Source organism: Oncorhynchus kisutch, linkage group LG25 (assembly GCF_002021735.2).
Source record: "Oncorhynchus kisutch isolate 150728-3 linkage group LG25, Okis_V2, whole genome shotgun sequence".
Lineage (NCBI taxonomy): Eukaryota > Metazoa > Chordata > Actinopteri > Salmoniformes > Salmonidae > Oncorhynchus > Oncorhynchus kisutch.
In genome coordinates, this window is record NC_034198.2 from 21,967,274 (window position 1) to 21,989,991 (window position 22,718).

Here is a 22,718-nt window from a genome sequence, read left to right on the forward strand (position 1 = left end):
AGAACATCATATTAAGGCTAGGACTGGTGACAGAACATCATTAAGGCTAGGGCTGGTGGCAGGGACAGAACATCATATTAAGGCTAGGGCTGGTAGCAGGGATAGAACATCATATTAAGGCTAGGGCTGGTGACAGAACATCATATTAAGGCTAGGGCTGGTGGCAGGGACAGAACATCATATTAAGGCTAGGACTGGTGACAGAACATCATTAAGGCTAGGGCTGGTGACAGGGACAGAACATCATTAAGGCTAGGGCTGGTAGCAGGGACAGAACATCATACTAAGGCTAGGGCTGGTGGCAGGGATAGAACATCATTAAGGCTAGGGCTGGTGGCAGGGACAGAACATCTAATTAAGGCTAGGGCTGGTGGCAGGGATAGAACATCATACTAAGGCTAGGGCTGGTGACAGAACATCATATTAAGGCTAGGGCTGGTGGCAGGGACAGAACATCATATTAAGGCTAGGACTGGTGACAGAACATCATTAAGGCTAGGGCTGGTGGCAGGGACAGAACATCATATTAAGGCTAGGGCTGGTGGCAGGGATAGAACATCATACTAAGGCTAGGGCTGGTGGCAGGGACAGAACATCATATTAAGGCTAGGGCTGGTGACAGAACATCATATTAAGGCTAGGGCTGGTGGCAGGGACAGAACATCATATTAAGGCTAGGACTGGTGACAGAACATCATTAAGGCTAGGGCTGGTGGCAGGGACAGAACATCATATTAAGGCTAGGGCTGGTGACAGAACATCATATTAAGGCTAGGGCTGGTGACAGAACATCATATTAAGGCTAGGGCTGGTGACAGAACATCATATTAAGGCTAGGGCTGGTGACAGAACATCATTAAGGCTAGGGCTGGTGACAGGGACAGAACATCATTAAGGCTAGGGCTGGTGACAGGGACAGAACATCATTAAGGCTAGGGCTGGTGACAGGGACAGAACATCATATTAAGGCTAGGGCTGGTGACAGGGACAGAACATCATTAAGGCTAGGGCTGGTGGCAGGGACAGAACATCATTAAGGCTAGGGCTGGTGGCAGGGACAGAACATCATATTAAGGCTAGGGCTGGTGGCAGGGACAGAACATCATATTACTTTAATGGCTAATCACTTCTTTCAAAGACAAAGACTAAAAGGTATGGAGTCTCCATTCTGAAGGGTCTAATTTATTTGTTCTATTTAACCAGGTAGGTTGACTGAGAACACATTCTCATTTACAGCAACGACCTGGGGAATAGTTACAGGGAAGAGGGGATGAATGAGACAATTGGAAGCTGGGGATGATTAGGTGAATGATGGTATGAAGGCCAGACTGGGGATTTAGCCAGGACACCAGGGTTAACACCCCTACAATAAGTGCCATGGGATCTTTAGTGAGTACAGAGAGTCTAAACCGGGATATGAAATGCTGTTGAGCTGCTAGAATCTACACAAGAATGACGATCAATCCTTTTCATCAACCCATCAATCAAGATTAATACTAAAGCCAACGATCAATATAGCTGGTGTAAATTCATTGGAAAGTCCTTTATTTTGATGGCTTGATTCCGAATGCAGTTTGATTCTAGTTATTTACCTGCAGAAAGCCTTTGTTTTAGAGGCTCTCAGGGCTTTTAAGTGTATGGTACTGAAATAAAGATTTACGACTGCTGAGTTCACTAAGCAGGAAAGAAAAGTTGTTTTCCTGCTTTTATAATGAATGGGACCACAGACAAATGAATGTAGCAGCACGCAAATAGCTGCCTTCAAAAGAGAAATGTCCTGAATCGGTCGGTGGACCGACCAAATCAAATCACCAGAAACAAAATAAATTGGGCAGTACAATATTCTCACAATTATCTGTTAATATCAGCTGATGGCACATTTATAACCTTCATTTTGGAGTGGCCATTCATCATGCAAATGTAATTTTGGAACAGGTATTTATTCAAACACTATCTGATGGGGGGGAAGCAATTACAGACAGTCTAAAGTTACTGCCTCGGTCTCACTACTTTACTTTCTGTCTCCATTTCTTTTCCTCTCACTCCCTCTCCTCTTTCGTCCATTTTATTTCACTCTCCTCTTTCTTTGCCCCCTTCTCAGTCTGTCTCACTCCATTATCTCCCTCCCTCTTGTTTTTATTGCACTTCCAGGGAAGTGTTTTCCCCTCTTCATTCCCAGAAAACAGATTATCAGTGTTTTCCCCAGTAAATTGGCTGGGATCACTGATCGACTCTTCATTTGGCAATACAGTGATCAAAAGAGATGTGTTCCAGACTTTTATTTCATCTTGATTAAGAATTGAGACATATTCAGGTGGTGCTTGTGTCTGCCTCCCTCATCTCTTACCTGAAGTAGTGGTGTGTGTACGTGGGACACGATGTGAGGCAGTCTCCTCCACTCCCGTATGGCCAGACTGGAGGCCATCTCCACCAGCCGTTCTATGAAGTTGAGCTGCTGCTCCTCTGGATGGCAGATAGCCAGGTAACCACGGTGCATGTTCACCTTCCACGCCATCTCCTTAGGACAACTCAGCTCCACCTTACAGATTAGAGACAGGTTACACACCCACACACACACACTTTCTCATATGCACCGAACGTAACACGTGAGCCTATTTGGACTGCAATTCTTTTTGTGCATCTCAAGTGAATTACTTCATGCCACTGTCACAAAGCAGCACTCTAACAGGACACAATACACCAGCTGTTCGATTCATTCTCCTCATCATTTTTAAAAGGCCTGAGTGGTTAATGAATAATCAGCCTGACACAGAGGTGAGCAGAGACTATATTGATCAGACCACTGAGTGCATTAACCACAACACTAACAAAAGCCCAATGGGAGCCTGCCTTCTGCGCAGTCAAACCTGTGAAACATTATTAGGTGTGTGTGTGTGTGTGTCTTGGTCTGTGTGTGTTGATGGGGGAGAGAATTACAGCGATCGTTCAATGTGCACTTATCACAGACGAGGGATAGGTGATGAATCTCCCGTAGACAGTGGTGGCCTTATCAGAGGCTGTTTAATTGAAAGCTGGGCCATTCAGATAGACAGACGGAGCCTCACCACAACAGCAGCAGCCTGCTCTACTCTGTCTTCTACCACCGCCACGTAACAAAACACACAACAGATTTTGGGCCAATTAATCACACAGACACGTAAATATTAGATCTATGCAAAACCATGGAGGAACGAGAGAGAGAGAGGGGGGCAACCAGTGGAGCACAAACATTGTAATTACAAACCATATTTATTTTCCTTTAAAACTTCAAAAACGTGCCTTGTTACAACACTCTACATAGCCAATAATAACATTTGAAATGTCTATTCTTTTAAAAATTGTGTAATGTTTACAAAATGTTCCTTTGTTTGTTGTCTATTCCATTTGCTTTGGCAATGTAAACATATGTTTCCCATGCCAAGAGACCGAGAGAGACTGAATGTAAGAGGCTGCTAGTTAAAAGGTTTTGCTGGACAGTTTAATGAGATGTCACCTCAGGACAGTGGCTCGTTTCAAAATCTCCTTGAGCGGACAGCAAGGCAGGAGTATTTGTTATGTGTCAGCTACTATCACGTTCCCTCCTCTACTCTGCTTTAGAAAACACGAGGCTGATAAATTAACCTTCCTAACGACTGCCAAACTACATTTCCACAGCTTTACGAGAGTTCTGGAGCTGGAAACCAGACCTCAGCCGAGTGTGTGTGCCTGTCTGTCTGTCTGTCTATGTGCGCTTGTGTGGTCTGTGTATAGCAGTGTCAGCGTGTGTGTGTGTTGGGCATCCCCTACCTGTACCAGCGCTTCCTTCATGGCGCCCCAGTTGGAGACTCTCCAGGCACACTCCAGTACCAGGTAGGGGTTGCTGTTGCCTTTCGACTGGCCGTACTCTGTCAGAGGCTCCCACTGGTTCAACTCTTTAGAACAGCTGCAGAAACAGGGAGTTGATATCAAGATGAATACCAGTTCTCATCGACGGGGCTGTAGTGGAACAGGTTGAGAGCGTCAAGTTCCTTGGTGTCCACATCACCAACAAACTATCATGGCCCAAAAGCACTAAGACAGTCGTGAAGAGGGCTTGACAAAACCTATTCCCCTTCAGGAGACTGAAAAGATTTGGCATGGGTCCTCAGACCCTAAAAAGGTTCCACAGCTGCACCATCGGTTGCATCACTGCCTGGTATGGCAGCTGCTCGGCCTCCAACCGCAAGGCATTACAGAGGGTAGTGCATACGGCCCAGTACAGCCTTAAGCTTCCTGCCATCCAGGGCCTCTATACCAGGCGGTGTCAGAGGAAGGCCCTAAAAATTGTCAACGACTCCAGCCACCCTAGTCATAGACTGTTTCTCTCTGCTATCGCACGGCAAGCGGTACCGGAGCGCCAAGACGAGGTCCAAAAGGCTTCTTAACAGCTTCTACCCCCAAGTCAAAAGGCTCCTGAACAGCTAATCAAAGGGCTACCCAGACCCCTCTTTTACACTGCTGCTACTCTGTTTATAATCTATGCATTGTCACTAACTACCAACTCTACCTACATGAACATATTACCTCAACTAACCAGTTCCCCCACACCGGTACCCCCTGTATATAGCCTCACTTATTTTACTGCTGCTGTTTAATTATTTGTTATTTTTCATAATAACTTCTTAAAGCATTGTTGGTTAAGGGCTTGTAAGTAAGCATTTCACTGTAAGGTCTACACCGGTTGTATTTGGCACATGTGACAAATAACATTTGAATAATATACACTGAGTGTACAAAACATAAGAAACACCTTCCTAATATTGAGTTGCACTCCCCCTTTTCGCCCTCAGAACAGCCTCAATTCATCAGGGAATGGACTCTACAAGGTGTTGAAAGTGTTCCACAGGGATACTGGCCCATGTTGACTCCAATGCTTCCCACATGTGTATCAGTTGGCTGGATGTCTTTTGGATGGTGGACCATTCTTGATACACACGGGAAACTGTTGAGCATGGAAAAACCTAACAGCGTTGCAGTTCTTGACACATTCAAACCGGTAATCCTGGCACCTACTACCATACCCTGTTCAAAGGCTCCTAAATATTTTGTCTTGCCAGTTCACCCTCTGAATGGCACACACACACACAATTCATGGCTCAAGGCTTAAAAATCCTCCCATTCATCTATTGAAGTGGATTTAATAAGTGCCATCAATAAGAGATCATAGCTTTCACCTGGATTCACCTGGTTAGTCTCATGGAAAGAGGTGTTCATAATGTCATGGAAGGAACATGTAGTGACTTTATACACCATTAATTACATGGCAAATACAAATATCATATAGCAACTGCATAGTTCTGACAGTAATTATGCAGTTATTACACCTACCAGGGATTAACAACTAGACCAGATCAGTTATTTACCGTATCCAGTGGTCCTCCCAGAGTTGGTACTCCGGTAAGATGGCAGGAGAGGCGTTGCTCCTCTCGTGTTCCTTCCTGGCTTTTTCCATAGCCTTCTCATAGCTCTCCTGGGCCTGTTGAAGGTAACATAGTAAATAGTCAGTACTACCCAGCTGTTACCAACTCAGTGGCCTTGTGGATTGAGTGTCCGCCCTAAGATTGGAAGTTGGATCCCCGGCAGAGTCATACCAAATACTGTAAAAATGGGACCTGGTGCATCTCTGCCTTGGACTCGGCATTAAGGAGATAGATTGGGGGCAAGGCCTTGCGATAGACTAGCGCCCTGTCCAGGGGGTGTTGTAAATCACGCTGCCTCAGGCTTTTGCTCCCATGAGCTGTTCCAGCTCGCACAAGCCAAGGCTCGTGCAAGGCTACCTACCCAGCTGTAGGCTTTGTAGTCGAAATTGTACAATGTTTACAACATTATCAAATTTGCCAGTGCATCAATCAACAAAACCTCACCTGTTCGAAGAAGCCGTGCTGCTCGTAGGCAATAGCCGTGGAGGTCTCTGGGAACTTGCAGCGTTTCTGCCACAGCCCCGCCCACATGTCCTCCTCCTGCAGTAGAGAGTACAGCTCTGCCAGGGAGTCCAGGATCTCCTATAGGACCACACAGAGTTGGGATCAGGGGTGTACATCTTCCCTTTCAAAGACACTTCCATACACATCTAGATACATGGGCCACCATAAAGGAACTATATTTTATTGTAGTTTGAAACGATTCGGATTGATAAGAGGAATAAATCGATGCGAAACAATTAGATTCAATGCACTAACAGTTATTGCATGAAGACATTCATTTTCCAGTCTAAATGGAAATCTGCTGCTCATGGAGCTGGGCCTCTCTGAGCAGGATCAGTCGGAGCTGTGTCAAGTCAAATGGATTTATCATATGCACAGGATACTCGCTGTACATAGTACAATGAAATGCTTTACTCGCAGGTTCACCTCTCGATATGCAACAATAATAGAAAAAAGGTAATAAAAATAGAATCGAAAGTTGCGCATTAGTATAAAGACGAGCAAGTGTCTGTTATGACTGTGTTGGGTATGGTTGACAGTTTCTACTATCATGATAGTAGAGGTACGAGGTACGTCGAACCCTAATCTTCAAGTTAAACCGACATGGTTCTCATAACATAAAGCTACAAAAATGTAAATACATGTTCTTGAAGAGAATGTGCACATTTCAAGTCAATTTTGTTCCTCCCCCACTAAAATGGTGGGCAAATATCAATCTAATGTTATTTCCAGTATAACGTCACTGCAGGTTTAAATCAATCTAATGTTATTTCCAGTATAACGTCACTGCAGGTTTAAATCAATCTAATGTTATTTCCAGTATAACGTCACTGAAGGTTTAACTCAATCAAAATAAACAATGTTACTGTAGGTATAATTTCCAGTCAATCACGTGCATTGTTATGCCAAAGATGCCCGCAGGTAAAGTTCAGTTCGGAACGTTGACATGTTTAAAGGGGGATACTGTTGAAATTCAATTTTAAAAAATCACCTAAATTGTAGCAATTTGATCAACACACATTCTACCCATAAAATGGAGACTTGATTTTAGAGTTAAAAAACAAACATTTAAGTAGTCCTGATCGTGTCAGTTTCCCTATAAGCTTCAACGATATACCGAAAGCTGTGCTTTCTAGTATGTACACCTAGAGTTTACTGGACAGTGGGCACCGGTGGGTTGTCTTCCAACTCATAAAGCCTGATTGACTATTGCACAAGTCGTCTTACAAGTGAACCAGTTCATGCTACATTTTAATTGGTTTGGAGTTTTGTGGACCGAAGCACTTGCATCTTAAACATTTGAACTGGATTCCAATTCGTATCAATGAATCGTCACATCCCTAGTCAGGATGCAGTGCCTGTCAAGTAGCTATACCCATTTAATGAATGGACAGTACACAAAGGCAATGAATGAAGAAAAAAGTTACCAAGCTAACCATGTACTCATTTAAAAGAACTGAAAGTGAACACGATGACGTCTGTAAACCTGTACCTGTTGTGGTGGAGTGATGCTCTCCTGTTCGTAGAACTCATTGGTGCTCTGTTTGGGCTTGCTGTGAAGGCTGAGGCCCTTCTCAAAGGCCTGCTGTTCCAGCATCAGAGTGGAGCGCAGCCACAGATTGTGAGTCTTCCCCAGGTACTTCAACACACAGGGCCTGATGGGGATAGGGGGCACACACTGGGACATTGCCTCCACGAAGCAGTTGAGGGCACTGGGCTGGCAGTCCCTCTGAGCCTGGTGGCTCCCACTGCACAGGAAAGGACTCATCTCACCTGACAGGGCCTGGGAGGGAGGTGACGTGGGAGGATGGTTGGGGAGAGGAAAGGAGGGGAAGGAGAGTCAAGGTTAAGAGGACAGATAGAATGTGTTTCTATGGCCAAAAGCATGCAATATTATGCACCACTGAAAACAAGCTAGAACTAATTGGACGCCACCACACTAGCAACCACAGAATAATCATCTAAGAGACAGCTTCAGCAAAATAATCACTATTTAAATGCTTTGAATAGATTTTTCCTCCAGCAGTCAGTACCCTAAAATCACATGAAGATATTTAGAACCAGATAATCATCAGCCTAAATATGCATCCTATTTAAGTCTTCATCCATGTCCGTCTGTGAGTGACAAACATCATTAAGACGTCTAGTTCTATTTCCAACGCGTCTCAGAAAGTTAATAGCTCAAATCACTTCAAATCAGGAGCCCTTAAATGAGCCTCTTAATACTGGAGGCATCTGGTTCATTAAACTCAGTATGTTATTTCTTCTTACATATTCTGCATAAATGAATGGTTCCTCATTAAGAGGAAATTGCATGTTTTAAGGAAGAAATGGCAGAGCCAAGGTCAGGCTGACTGTCTGCTAACCAACGTCACGGAGCTGAGGTGTGTGTTTGTCTTAGAGAGAGCGCACGTCTCAGTATCTGTGTGTCTCAGAGTGTGGTGCTGACCAGTCAGGTCAGACCAGAGCCTGTGACCCATGTCGGCCCTGTCCAGGTAAATAATGATGACAGACAATGAGTCACGCCATAGCCTTTGACCTCTATCACGGCATGACAACCAGGGTTTTGACCTGTAAACTTGCACAGAAGGTATAAATAGCTCATATCAACATTGCATATAGAAACACCATGAATAGACATTGGAAAATAATTACCATTACAATAGTTAATCTATTTCTATGGTGTGGACATGATTTCTTCCACCTAAACGTTGCAGAATGTTGCCCCCTTTTGAACAGACCCCAATCCAGTTGTGAGCACATTGAATTTACAGTCCATTGTAACCTGGCCATCTAGTGCCAAACTTATGACCTGGAAGTACAAGACATGTTAATGCACATTGACCTGGCAGTGCTTACGTGTTGCTGTCGGTCAGAGAGGATCTTCCACAGTCGAGGGAACAGCTGTACCCAGGTCTTCTCAGCCAAGGGGGTGGAGATGTGACACAGCTGGACCAGGGCATTCAGCAGCGCCCCCGTCTGACACAGACACAATGACAACACAGGTCAGCATCAGACAAAATGACAATAAGGGGTTAACATCTCGCTCTTACAAAACAGCCCTACAGGAATCATTCAGCAAAAATCCCACATTAAAGGTTGTGCAGGAAATACCACAGGATTTTGTGGCTACTTTCCTGTGGAACAACCTACAAGATAAAGGTTCAGGGGTCAACTTATCACCTTCCAAATCTTGTTCCTTAAGGTTCATCCATATAAATCGATCAAATGTAGAATGTGTGCTCAAAGCCAAAGTATTTTTTGCTAAAAGCATGAACTTGACAGTGAGGGCGGGGAGGGTTGATTTTAACTAAAAGGGCAAATGTTGGCGTCATAACTCACCTTGACCTCTCTAAGGGAATCGAGGAACTTGTCGTGGCGGTTGGTGAGCATGTGTAGCTGGTTGCCTGTGTCTTTCTCTGCCTGCTCCTTGTTCTTGGGGATGGCTGTCTGGTCCCCTGGGGCTAGCTCTATGTCGATCTCCACATCCTGGAGGAGAGAGAGGGGGAGAGAGTAGAAGAAGATTGAGGAAAGGAAGAACAGAAGAGGTGGGGGATGCATTTAGTCATTTGTTGTAATATATGCAAAAGCACTTAGTCTTTCCCCTTGGAGAGATGATCATAATGAGATGGGGAGGAAAGGTAAACAGAAAATATTGACTGTTATATAAATACTGCTATGAATACTGCATCAAATCTGTGGGGGAAACAGTTTGCTGCAGCAGGAAATACAGGTCAACAAAGAGGGAGAACTAGAGATGTTATTCCTCCCCAATAACAAACACACAATGGGATAATGGGTCTTTGTGTGTGTGTGTGTGTGTGTGTCAACACGTCTCTTAGTGAGTGTGTCCGTGTGACCCTCAGACTCCTGTTGCGCGGCATCCTCACCTCCTCCTTGGTCTCGCTGTTCTCCCTCTCTCTGGGCTCTTGCTTGATGTGGGTTGCCATGGCGAAGGCAGCACGGTCGTGGCTGTCGGCCAGATTGATGACGTTTGTGATGGATGGGAGCATGGAGCCCTGGCAGCTGGTCCCGATGATGCTGTTACGCTCACACACCGCCAGCAGCAGCTAACAGAGAGAAAGTGAAAAAAAGATCACAGAAATTCAGGTTAACAGTTTCTAGGGGGTCTGAAGCATTATGGAGACACTTCAAAGAAACTCTGTCGGTACAGACATTATGGAGACACTTCACAAAAAAGGCCGTCTGTAGAGACATTATGGACAAGCTACATCACATACCACTGTATACAATAATTATTTGTGCTAAAACAGGCAGGACATAGTTAGATTTCAAAGCTCAAATCAGAAACCTCTTCAAAGGACTTAGTCCTAACAGGAGTATTCAGAAACATGGAGAGCTTGGGACAATAAGGTTCTACCTGTAAAATGAAAATGGAGATAATTGGCTTTAAAGTTGTGAACCCTCATTGGTTAAAATTTTTATCTTGTGTTCTTTTGAACTTAACATGAATTGGGGGTATTTAGAGTACACTGACAACAGAGACCAAGGCTGTCAACTACATTGACAAAAATGCAGGTAACCGTATAGTCCCAAGCTCTCAAATGTCTCAACTGACATCAAAACAGTCATGACTCGACCCCTCGTCCCAGTACATCTCCTTACCTCTATGCATTGTTTGATCCAGAAGTGGCTGCTCATGGCCTCCCAGTTCTGAGAGCAGCAGATGTAGAGTAGCCTCTCGTAGACACGTCTCTTCATGGAGAGGTCAAACACCTCAAAGAACTTAGCCCTGATCAGAGGCTGGGCGCAACGCAGACCCGACAGAAAGGCTGGCTCCAACTTCGACGTGATGTCACTTCCTGAGAGACTCTCGTCCCTGATTGGACAAAGAGGGTCGAAATGCATCTATGTAACCATTCTTTATATCTAATTAAAAATGGTTTACAACTGCAATTTATTTTTCTTATACAGTTATTAATGCTAATGCATTTCAGAGCAAGCTCCTTCATAACAATGAAGATACAAAAGGAGCTAAAAGCATCATGGCAATGAGTGAAGAAGCAATGAAGGTCATTGAAGTGAAACAGCGTAGGATGCAGACAGTTACTTTACCTTCATGTTTAAAAACGGATCACCTTATCTTTAATGATAATCCTAGCGGAATAGTAAAACGGTTAACATCCCACATTAAATGCTGTGTAATAAGCTATGCAATCATTTCTAGATCATTCCACAGCCCTGGTGAATGGGCCTCTAGAGTATTTAAAAGAGAGGAAGAGTAATGTCTCAGCAGTGAGTGTATTATACTGAAGCTACTAAACCATCTACTTATTCAGAGATGTCGTCGTGGAGCAGATGCTATGTGGACGGTGATGCGTCAATCATAGTTTTACAGCTTGTTCAAAGTTACGTGACTTACAGAGCAGATCGTCTGTGGACAGGTAGAATGGGAAAAGGGATGGGGCAGTCTTGAGGAGGAGAGGAACGGGGGCGTGGTATTTGTGGTTAGAGGCCGAGCCAGGCTGTATAGCAGTGGGCTGAGGAGTCAGTCGCCTTTCGCTTGGCTGCCTCACCCCTCTGCCACCCTCCCATCTCTCCCTCACGCCATGTGTCCCGTCACTGGAAGACCCACAAATCCAACCCCCATCATTCTGTCTACCCTATCCCCAACCTCTGTCCCTCCTGCTCAATGGATGAATGGTTTGTGGCGGTGACCTGGCATACTCCTCTCTCTGCACCCGACTCTCTCCTGCCTTTCTCTCTACGCCCCCCCCCCCCCCCAATCGATGGGTGAAATAGCGTAGCGGCGCCGAGTATGTTTGCCGTGCATACTCATCCGGGTGATTAATGGGGGTAATTACCTGTAAACGTAATTAACGAGGTCCAGAAATTGGGCGTTTAACTCAAGGTCATCAGGGAAACGCTTCTCTATATAGGTCATCATCTTCACCAGCAGAATGGACTTCTCACGAAGATTGGGCATCTGTGGATGGAAGCGAGAGAGCAGATTGATTCAGTTCATTTACCTTTAGTGCATCTGAAGGAGGGGAGGGGGGGGGGGTGTAGTACCTTTGGTCCTCGCTCCCCCCTCATTGTCTCTGCTGGACTCAGAGCAAAGACACCTGTGTAGATGTGTTTCCTGGTTCCCAGATTGCTTTGCTGGCTAGTTGTTCTTACACAGATCATTAGCAGTGCATGTCCTGGGTTTTCAGTGTTTGCTAAACGGCCAACAGGGAAACGTGATGAAAAATGGTCCTCTCACCTGGTTTGCTGCCATGGGGGAGTTGTTCTTAACCCACTCTTCCACGATCTTGACGATGGCACGGAGGATCTTGGCGTCAGGCGACTTCTCGATGAGCGACGTGAGGATGACTTGGATGAAGTTCTTCCTCATCTCAATGGACATGACGGACAGACGACTCTTCACCAGGTCCAGAGACAGCATCACTAGTTCACTAGTCACTGTGGGGAAAGGTTAGAGGTCATGACATAGAATGTCAATTCACTTAACTGCATTCACTACAAAGTGAGTGTAAAATAGTGTGTTTGTGTTCTTTGACAGTGAACATACAGGTCATTAGAGATCCATTTAAAAAGCCTGATAACATCTCACTATCATTACCGGTCTTAGGAAGAGCAGGGATAGAGGTGCTTGGCTTGGGCTCATTGGCTATGACCAAGAGTAAATGCAGTCTCACTGCAAGACTGAACATGCAGAAAACACTAAACAGGAGGACCATCAAACCTTTGGAGAAACGGTGCAAGGTAAAAAAAGTCTGTCTCAGCCAGAGGCATCTCACTGCATCTACAACCCAGGAGGGGAATCAGAGCCGTGGTAGATTCCCAGTGAGACCTCTATCATCCCAGTGGATCTGCCAGACCTTCCAGCCATTCACATTGACCTTCCAGCCATTCACTCCCTCTGCTGTATGGGCCAAACAGACCCGAGGTAGGGGGATATCTGAGCTCTGGGTTCTGAGGGGTTTCTGGAGGTGTCCGGAACACACACACATTGTGATTCGACTGCTACACCCTCTCATCTCAGTGTCACACACAAGGAATTCCAACTGTTTCCAGGGGGTGCTAAGGTCAGCCAGCTGAAATGTCACCCCTGTTTGATGAAGGCTAACTAGGGAAGACTGTATTATAGAACTGGGAGAGCAATAATGGCTGATGACTGGAGGAAATGGAGCAGAGAGCCAGGCAGTGTAAGAAGTAACCGGATGACATCCCACCTGGGCTGCTGGCGCTGGGTAACACGTCTACTGGGAGACCTGGGACTGGTGGGCCTGAGTATGTGATAAAAGGTGAGTATGTGTGTGTTAAGGCTCCAGAGAGCAACCATTTAGTTGCATTTTAAGTCCCATTGACTTCGCTATGCGAACATCTCATTCAAAACTCCCTATTTTTCAAACAGAGTTATCCTGATTCCTACAATGAACGTGTCTGATCTGCCCCTGTACCTGTTTCGCTGGCGGCTGCTGTGATGAGCGAGCCACTCTCACTCCCTCTCCCTCCTGTGCGCTCTAGAGGGAGAGAAAAATGTGTTCTGATTGCGCAACATTTCAAACTGTAAAATTGTTTTGAAAGCACAATGTTTGTTGGATAGAGGATCCCAGCTTGCTGTAGTTATAACATGTATTTCTCAATATCGAGTGATTGGCACCGTTTTAAAACTAAAGTTTCTTTACGGTTTTAAGATACAGGGTGCATGCGCGAGTGCATTCTGCAGTGTTTTGTGAGTCAGTGCATACCAGTAGGCCTATATAAGTCACTGGGTAGGCTGTGTTTTGTTGTTGGGACAATTCATTTACTGCCACGGGACAACTTTTTCTGAAGAGGATGGTCTGAGGACCGGAAAATATTTACAGATACTTTGTAGACTGAAAGTTGACCGCAAGAAAACAAAAAATATATATTTGGCTAAAACATCATTTCTAATCTGCTAACATTTGTATAGATCACTTTGCCTTCAGAAAGTATTCACACCCCTTGACTTTTTCCACATGCTGTAGTGTTACAGAAAGGGGTTGGAACCGGTTCAGCAACAAACAAAAAAGTTTTTTTTAAAGCATGGTAACCAGTTAACATTATTTTGTGTTCATGACTTAATTTTTTTTTCTAAGTACAAAAACGCAAGACAAGTTCATATTTAAATCTAGCTCCTAAACTAAGTCAGCATTATGTGTAAAGTAACAGAGTCAGGGTCAAGGGCTAGCTCTGGTCAAACTCTCAGCAAACTCTTTGAAGTTTAAAAACATTATAAGTTCCTCCATAAAAGCAACTCCTCTGTTGGTATAACTGTAGGCCTAACACAGATAATGCATGTCATAGCAAGATGCCCAGCGCTTCATGCCCAGCCTTCTCCTCACCCGCAAAATTTCAGTCATATGTCCAACCCTACACTAGACTTGTCCGTCCAACGCATGTACATAGCAGCTTGCTAAGGAGTGGGCAAGCTCTATCCATTGGCGAAGTAATGTCAAGGAACAATTTTTTTTTTTTTTTAACGGTTCTGAAGTTTGTTTTGCTGGTCAGAACGGGGGGAAAAAATGCTTCCGTTCAGAACGAAATTCGAAAATAATTTTGGTTCCAACTCCTAGATAGAGTGAATTTAAAATTGATTAAATTGAGATTGTCACTGGCCTACACACACACACACACACACACACAATACCCCGTAATGTCAAAGTGGAATTAGGGTTATTTTTTTATGAATTAAAAATGAAAAGCGTAAAAGTCATCAGTCAATAAGTATTCAACCCCTTTGTCATTGGAAGCCTAAATAAGTTCAGGAATAAAAATGTGCTTAACAAGTCACATAATACGTTGCATGGACTCACTACCTGCAATAGTGTTTAATGACTTCCTCGTCTCTGTACCACACACATTCAATGATCTGTAAGGTCCCTTAGTTGAGCAGTGAATTTCAAACAGATTCAACCACAAAGACCAGGGAGGTTTACCAATGTCTCACAAAGGGCACCTATTGGTAAAAGGGTAAAACATAAAAAAGCAGATATTGAAGATCCCTTTGAGCATGGTGAAGTTATTAATTACACTTTGGATGGTGTATTCATACACCCAGTCACTACAAAGATACAGGTGTCCTTAACTCAGTTGCCGGAGAGGAAAGAAACCGCTCAGGGATTTCACCATAAGGCCAATGAGGACTAAAACAGTTAGAATTTAATGGCTGGGAAAGGAGAAAACGGAGGATGGATCAACAACATTTTAGTTACTCCACAATACTAACCTAATTGACAGAGTGAAGGAGGAAGCCTGTACAGAACACAAATATTGCACCCGGTTTGCAATAAGGCCCTCAAGTAAAACTACAAAAAAAAGTGGCAAAGAAATTAAGTTTATGTCCTGAATACAAAGCGTTATGTTTGGGACAAATCCAACAACATGTTACTGAGTACCACTTCCTATTTTCAAGCACGGTGTTGGCTGCATCATGTTATGCGTATGCTTGTCATCGACAAGGACTAGGGAGTTTATGGTAAAAGACACAGAATAGAGCTAAGCGCAGGCAAAATCCTAGAGAAAAACCTGGTTCAGTCTGCTTTCCAACAGACAAATTCACCTTTTAGCAAAACAATAACCACGTGGCCAAATATACACTGCAGTTGCTTACCAAGACGACATTGAATGTTCCAGAGTAGCCTAGTTACAGTTGACTTATATCAACTTGAAAATCTATGGTAAGTCTTGAAAATACATTTATTGACTCAGGGGGTTGAATACTTATCTAATCAACGAGTGTTTTTTAGCCATATTTTTCTTTACAAATGTTTACATTTTTCTTCCACTTTTACATTACGGAGTACTTTGTGGAGATTGCTGACGTTTTTTTATAGATTTATTTTTATACAAATACATTTAAATATGGTTTCTTCTTCATTTTAACAAAATGTGTAAAAAGTCCAGGGGTGTGAATACTTTCTGAAGGCACTGCATCTCTATTATGTGTGGGAATCCTGTAAAACAGACTTCCAAAATTAAAACCACTTGGAGCCGATTTGCTGGTGTTTAGTATTTTAGGTCCAAATATAAATCAATTAAATAAAAAAAGTAATAATTTAAATCACCTGCAGGCCACCAGTTGGCCTACTGCATGTGATATTAGTGGGCTAAAAAAATATATGCAAATGAATCTATTGAACAAAATAAAATAAAAATCACTTATATTTTGACAGTAAAATAAACTCAGTGTACAAAACATTAAGAACACCTTCCTAATATAGAGTTGCACACCTCCCTTTTGCCCTCAGAACAGCCTCAATTCATTGGGGCATGGACTCTGCAAGGTGTTGAAAGCGTTCCACAGGCATGCCGGCCCATGTTGACTCCAATGCTTCCCACAGTTGTGTCAAGTTGACTGGATGTCCTTTGGGTGGTGGACCATTAGTGATACACAATGGAAACTGCTGAGCATGATAACCAAGCAGCATTGCAGATCGACTTTTCAAACCGGGGCGCATGGCACCTACTACCATACTCCATTCAAAAGGCACTTAAATCTTTGGTCTTGCCCACTCACCCTCTGAATGACACACATACACAATCCATGTCTCAAGCCTTAAAAATCCTTCTTTAACCCGTCTCCTCCCCTTCATCTACACTGATTTAAGCGGATTTAACATGAGACACCAATAAGGTAGCATAGCTTTCACCTGGATTTACCTGGTTAGTCTGTCATGGAAATAGCAAGTGTTCCTAATGTTTTGTACACTCAGTGTATAGAAACAATAGCCTATTGTCAACCAAAAATCCATGACAATCACTGCTTTAAGTTGGACATGTTAGATGAAACATTTTTAGCACCGTGAATAATTTATGAGGATTACGGGGGAAAAATGTATTGCGTGACACTGCGGCAAAATGTAGGTGACCAAATGATGGGCTGGTGCCACCAACTGAAAAAGTAAATAGCTCCAGTGCCACGAGGGGGAAAGTTAGTCTGGAGCCCTGTGTGTTAGTGTCTCTGAATGCGTGTGAGTGTGTGTATTCCCAACCTGTGCTGGCCTCGGTGGGCCCGGGGGTGGCCTGCTGGGGACTGAGGTGTTCTCGGACCATCTTTTGCAGCGAGCGCATGAACACAGAGATGAGCCTGTCAATGTAGCTGGAGTTGTAACTACAAGCCGACTTCAGAATCATCAACGTACCTGGGAGAGAGAGAAAAATACATTCGAGACACTGCCACTGTCTCACACACACACTAAAGACATTTTTGGAGGAAATCGAACCAAATTACAGAAAAAGCATGCGGTCTCCTGTAGAGGGGAGACGAATGTTAAAATGTCACCGTCGGCGAGACATGCATCATACCAGCAGTGTGTGTGTAACACAACCCCTCAAGGAGAGGACAGGGTATGAAAGCAGTTATTGACCACTTTTGCCATTTCGGGAAACGGTATCAAATAGCGTTACCTTTAGAGTGTTCTCCAATAGCCATCTCACTGTGTGCCACTTAAATAAATAATGCCACCTCCATGTAAATTGAGACTTTATTCTCATGCATGAAAAATAAGCTTTTCAGAAAAACTTCTGACATCAGGTTTAAACCTGATATTAGAAGTAGTGAAAGAGAAAAATCTGGCTTTACCTCCACAGACTGACTGACCTGTGCTGCACCGTTCATTTAACCAAACGAGCTGTTAACCCACCCAGCATAGACCACTGCTTTAGATTTAAACGACACCTGCTCCTCTAATTACTGGATGGAGAGATGGTGTGTGCAGGCGCGCCTGAGAGAGCGAGAGCATGAATGATTGAGTGAATGAGTGCAAGGGAGAATAAGAGACCGACAGAGAAAGTTAAAGTGTGTCTTGGTTCTGGTAGGTGTCTTACCAAACAGCTGTGTTGGGTTAGCACTACTGGTGGCCTTTTCATAGTTGGTGAGGCCCTCGTAGATTACTTTCCCCACCGCTGCATACAGACACTCCAACTCCTCATACTTAGACGCCACAGTTGACGTGCCTAGGAGAGGAACAGAAAAAGGCAGTTTCCCAAATAGGCGTGTCTGCAGCGGATTCTTTTTGGGTCACAGGAAAACTCCTAAAAGTATGTCACAGCAGACACCGGTCTGGGATCTACTAATACAGCTGGGACTCACTGGGCTCGGTGGGGAATACGCTCATCAGTCTGGATAGCAGGGAGTGGACGGCCCGCAGGACTTTGGTGTTGCCACAGGTCATGCAGGCAGCAATGCCCCTCTGGAGGGGCTTGAAGTGGGTAAGGATGGCTGGGGACTGGAGTACCGTCAGCAGGAAGCACAGGATCTCCAGGCCAGTACAGATGTTAGAGAAGTTAGCCTGGGCTGGCTGCTCCTGGAGGAGGGAAGAGAGGGAGAGAAGTAGAATGTGAGTGCAGGGTAATACATCAATCCTTTTGGAGTGCTGTCAATCTCACTCCATCTAGTAGAGAGGGAGGAGATAAGAGAGATAGAAAGATGATTAGGAGCAGACCATTTGGTCTAATGTGTAATAATGAACAAGGTGACTCGGTTGATACGGTCTAAGTACTCGGTCTAAGTTCAAAGGTATTGATTCAGCGCTGCAGAAACAGAATAAGGCCTAGTCTCTGGTGTGTTTCAGATAGAGGTGTGTGTGATGCCCTCTCCCACTGTCCCTTTAATGACTGACATGGCAGTACAATGAGATGGGCAATCTGATTTACAGCGTTGTTCATTGGTCTGGATAAGACTGCTGGACATGTACTGTTCAGTCCCACCCCCCAGGTAAGGTTGGGGCTCGGTTTGAGGGGGGCTGCAGTGACCCACAGAGAGAAAAACAATCATTGTCAGACACTTGGGGTTGCCCTCAGATAAGCTTCCTAAGACAAGGTTATGAATAGGGAGGAGGAGTGGAGGATGGGACAGTCAAGTCAGTCTGGGTGGATTAGTTATCTCTCCTACACTGAGTGAGGCTGCTGCTTCAAATAATGACAGGGAAGTGATAAGGGACAAAGGAATTAAAATAGGAAGACAAACTTAGGAGCTGAGGAAAACAACTGAGTGAAGGCCAAATCCCAGGAGGAAACTTGGCAAGAACATACTTCAGTTACTCACTCATTGAAAACACAGCTCTACATGGTGGATTTGAGCTGATGCATGTATGATGTGATTATTACAAATCATTTCTGGGAGGCACGATAAAGCAATTTTGACCGGAAGAGAAGTAAAACCTCAATGTGAAACCAAAATCAACAACTAGAAAGCCAGAAGCAGAGATTTCTGTGAAGCCTTACCACAGTCATGAGGAGTTTGTCAAACCACTGTAGTTTGAGCTCAGCTCTGGGCCACATGTCAGGGCGGAGGGCAGTCTTCATCAGGCTTACACAGCGACGGGACAGGAGCTCACCTGGAGACCCCGCCACGTTGGCACTGTCATTGACCTGGAGGACACATCATAATCATCATAGTACAGGTTTTTCCATTTATGTTTAGAGGTTAGACAGATTGGTGTCACCTCGTTAGTCAGTATACGTTACACCTGTGCTGGTTGCCATCTTGTTAATGGGAAGGTGTTTGACCTGTGCTGGCCCAGGTGCTAATTAAGAGTGGCTAGCCCAGTGTTCCAGTTGCCTAGAGAGATGTGGAGGGTCAACACCTTTAGTTGGCTCTCCCTGTTTGATTTCTAGAAAGATCTTCCCTGTCTACATCATTTTGCTCCTCCTTTTGGTTTGCTTCCTGTCTTTAAGTTTGGTGTAGGTTTTTCCTTTGTTTGGCTCTTAGTGCGTGCTCATTGTGGGTGTCTGTCAGGTCCCGGTTGTTGTTGCTAATCAACTTTCAGTGGACACTCCCATGAGTGTATTTCAGAACCCTCCTAAAACCCCACTGTTTGTTTGTTCATCAGTGACTTTGTTAGTTCCACTTCTGTTTGAGCAACCTTGTTTTTCTTGGGGAAAGTAACAATCATCATTATCGTCTTCCATTGAAAATAGACAGAGGTTAATTAAGGGTCCCCGGGTCTTGTGAAACAAAATGGAGAAAAAGCAGCAGCTGTTTCAGTGTCAGACAATTGTAATATAAGTAAAAATGAAGCACATTCAGAGACTGCTACACATGGCAATTATGTACAATGGTGCCCAGAGGAGGTGGTGACATTCTTTCCCAGTTCTATTTCAGGTAAAGCCCACAGATCCAGAACCAAGGACATGTCCCTCTGCAAGTCCAGGGGTGAACATCTGCTGCTGCTACCAAGGCCTGCTGACTGTGACGCAGTGACCCAGGGGGGTACCTGGGGCACTGTGTAAGCAAGGTGATCATGACAAAGGTGTTACCTGGCAGGCGATGCGGATGAGGAAGTTGACCACGGTGTCTGTGTGTTGTTTCTCTACTGGCTTGGTGAGGAGAGTCTCTGTTACCGGCATGGATGTACTGCGGCCAAACACCTACACACACATGGGACAGGGTGAGGCCAAACACCTACACACACATGGGACAGGGTGAGGCCAAACACATGCATATTCCACCTAGGCAATCAGAAGGCATGGTGGAGCTGTTACTTAGACCCATCAGGATTTCCTGACCATGTGACTGGAGAAAATAATCTGTTCCCTCCTGATACATACACTAGTGCTGGGCGGTGTTACCGCGGCGACAGCTCCAGTGGCGGTACGGAACCTCTTGACGTCCTGTCCGGCAGCAGAGTCCATGGAGAGGCCTCTCTTCACCCCCCCAGTACCGCCTGCACTGGTCCCCTCTCCACTACCACCTGGGTCGGCCCCCTCCGCCTCCGGCTAGGAAAAATGAATCAAATATCAAAATCTACTTTCTACAGTTGTAAAAGGAAGAGTATCGTAGGTGAAACAATTAACGTGTTCTATCCTATTAAATGGGTCTGCACGCGTACCAGTGCGTCTTTGATCCTCTGTAGTTCCCACTTGATGACAACCTCAGCCAGGTCCACAGCCAGCTTCCTCTGTTCAATAGTCACACTGGGGGTGAAGCCCAGACGCTGCATGGCACTGATCATGTGCTGCACCAGGTGGTGACGCACCGGGTAGTACACCTGGGGACAGGGGGAGTTGGGGTGCGTGGTTAGACACCACATGGGAGAAAACAGTGGGACAGGGGAAATACCTTGTGTGTGTTCATCTAAGCTACACAGGTATGCTTGGGACTCTAGATACCATCGATTTAAACTCTGTGACAAAGCCCACACACTTATTAGGCCTATACTTAGCCAGAGAACACACTCAAACCCCAAAGGGTCAAGCACAGAGGCACACACAGACAGAAACGCTCTGAAGAGGGTGCCTCTATGACACTCCTATTGGGAGTGCGGTCAGCATTGTCAGAGATGATTAGAGCTGTTCAGATGGAGTGATTATCTCTGATGGGTGACAGGGACTTCAACCCCAGACAGAAAGCACAGCTAAGCCCTGTCTACATGCATATACACTGCAGAGAGTGAGATGAGCTTCCTGTCCGAGTGCAGTCTACACTGTCAGAGATCATCAGATGGAGACGCATGCACACTACTCTAGGCACATGTCCATCGTGACAGACTCATCTCTCCAGGGTAATGATGATGAGCGGTCTCGGTCAGAGAGCAGTGTGTCAAAGTGCCACAGATCAATCTACAATGAACTTGACCAGGCGTCAGTCTACAGTTCTGAACAGCTGGCTGGGATCATGATGAAGGGTGTAGGAAGCACAAGGGGGGGAAACCCATTGAATTAGTAGATTCTATAAAGTAGAATTATACAGAACAATCCACCCTGCGTGGTAGGATGTGTGTGTGCGCGAGCGTTTGTTACGCACTCTGAAGTGCTGGACGATAAGGTGCAGTATATGGACCAGTTGAGGGACGGTGTGTCCCTCCTCCACGATGATCTTGCGTGTCCAGTGGGTCAGCATCTGGTGTCCGTCCTCCATGCGGGCTGGCACGGCCGGGGTCAAGATGGCCATAGCCTGGCGGACGATAGCCCTGGCCTCCATAGTGTGGGCCTTCAGCAGGCTATGGAACACCTAGATACACACACAGGTGGAAGAAATGTGATCATGTCAAATGTAAAACGTTACTTTTGAGGGCATAAATCAATGCGCAGCTATCCTTTGTAAATTGGATTATGCAGCCTAAAAACACACCAGCAACCTCCAAGAATGGTGCCGGTCAAGTGCCCTCCACATCAATGTGGGCAAGACAGAAGAGCTGATAATCGATGGCAACAACCTGCCACAATATATTAATTACAAGCTATTTCACAGAAAATTCCAACTATATTTAAAAAAAGTAAAGTAACCTGCAGTACGATCTTCTTGTGGATGGCGAACTTGGCGATGATGTGTGCCAGGAGCAGGTGGCCACTGTACTTGCAGGCAGGGTCAACACAGGCCTTGGGCAGCAGGCATGGCCAGGCGAAGGTCATGAGGCGCCGCAGCTTGCTGTTCCGGGACTTGTTGTTGTCGTGGATGTGGTGGGGGGCGTGCTCCACCAGGAGAGTAGAGAACTGGAGCAGGTAGATACGGAGGGAATCTAGGAGGTCTGCCTGCTTTTCTGGATCCAGGACCTATGAGAGAGAGAGAAGATGGATGTATTACATATTTCTTGTCCTTCAAGACATTTCTCCCCACAGAGAGAAGGGCAAGGAGAATATGTACATTCTATATTATTTTTTATTTTTTTAAAGCAACTGATAATTTAATAAATAAATACAATATAATATAATCTGATTTGGGGGGGCAGTGGCATTTTTTGGCAGTGGCATTTTCCACAAAGACTTAAAATGCATAATTTGTCATGTAGAAAGGTGGAGAGAGGAAATGAGTTTAAAACCCAACCAGACGATCAGATCCAT

General features: G+C 44.9%; 1 protein-coding gene across 6 annotated transcripts in view; it reads right to left on the bottom strand.

Moving 5' to 3' along the window:
• trrap (transformation/transcription domain-associated protein) overlaps positions 1-22,718 on the bottom strand; it is an 84,884-nt gene that overhangs the window by 32,814 nt on the left and 29,352 nt on the right. For 4 of the 6 annotated variants that reach the window (XM_020460934.2, XM_031804673.1, XM_031804674.1 and 1 more), the window contains 21 exons: positions 22,164-22,430; positions 21,682-21,888; positions 20,768-20,926; positions 20,487-20,654; positions 20,196-20,306; positions 19,161-19,307; positions 18,028-18,241; positions 17,763-17,891; positions 16,928-17,077; positions 13,370-13,432; positions 12,169-12,368; positions 11,768-11,889; positions 10,569-10,782; positions 9,833-10,012; positions 9,285-9,431; positions 8,802-8,921; positions 7,435-7,725; positions 5,883-6,020; positions 5,382-5,494; positions 3,787-3,922; positions 2,348-2,539 (listed from right to left, as the gene is read on the bottom strand). In XM_020460934.2, the coding sequence (XP_020316523.1) occupies positions 2,348-2,539; positions 3,787-3,922; positions 5,382-5,494; positions 5,883-6,020; positions 7,435-7,725; positions 8,802-8,921; positions 9,285-9,431; positions 9,833-10,012; positions 10,569-10,782; positions 11,768-11,889; positions 12,169-12,368; positions 13,370-13,432; positions 16,928-17,077; positions 17,763-17,891; positions 18,028-18,241; positions 19,161-19,307; positions 20,196-20,306; positions 20,487-20,654; positions 20,768-20,926; positions 21,682-21,888; positions 22,164-22,430 (3,468 nt within the window). The remainder of the gene's footprint in view (positions 1-2,347; positions 2,540-3,786; positions 3,923-5,381; positions 5,495-5,882; positions 6,021-7,434; positions 7,726-8,801; positions 8,922-9,284; positions 9,432-9,832; positions 10,013-10,568; positions 10,783-11,767; positions 11,890-12,168; positions 12,369-13,369; positions 13,433-16,927; positions 17,078-17,762; positions 17,892-18,027; positions 18,242-19,160; positions 19,308-20,195; positions 20,307-20,486; positions 20,655-20,767; positions 20,927-21,681; positions 21,889-22,163; positions 22,431-22,718) is intronic. The other 2 variants (XM_031804676.1, XM_031804675.1) reach the window with 1 other exon arrangement.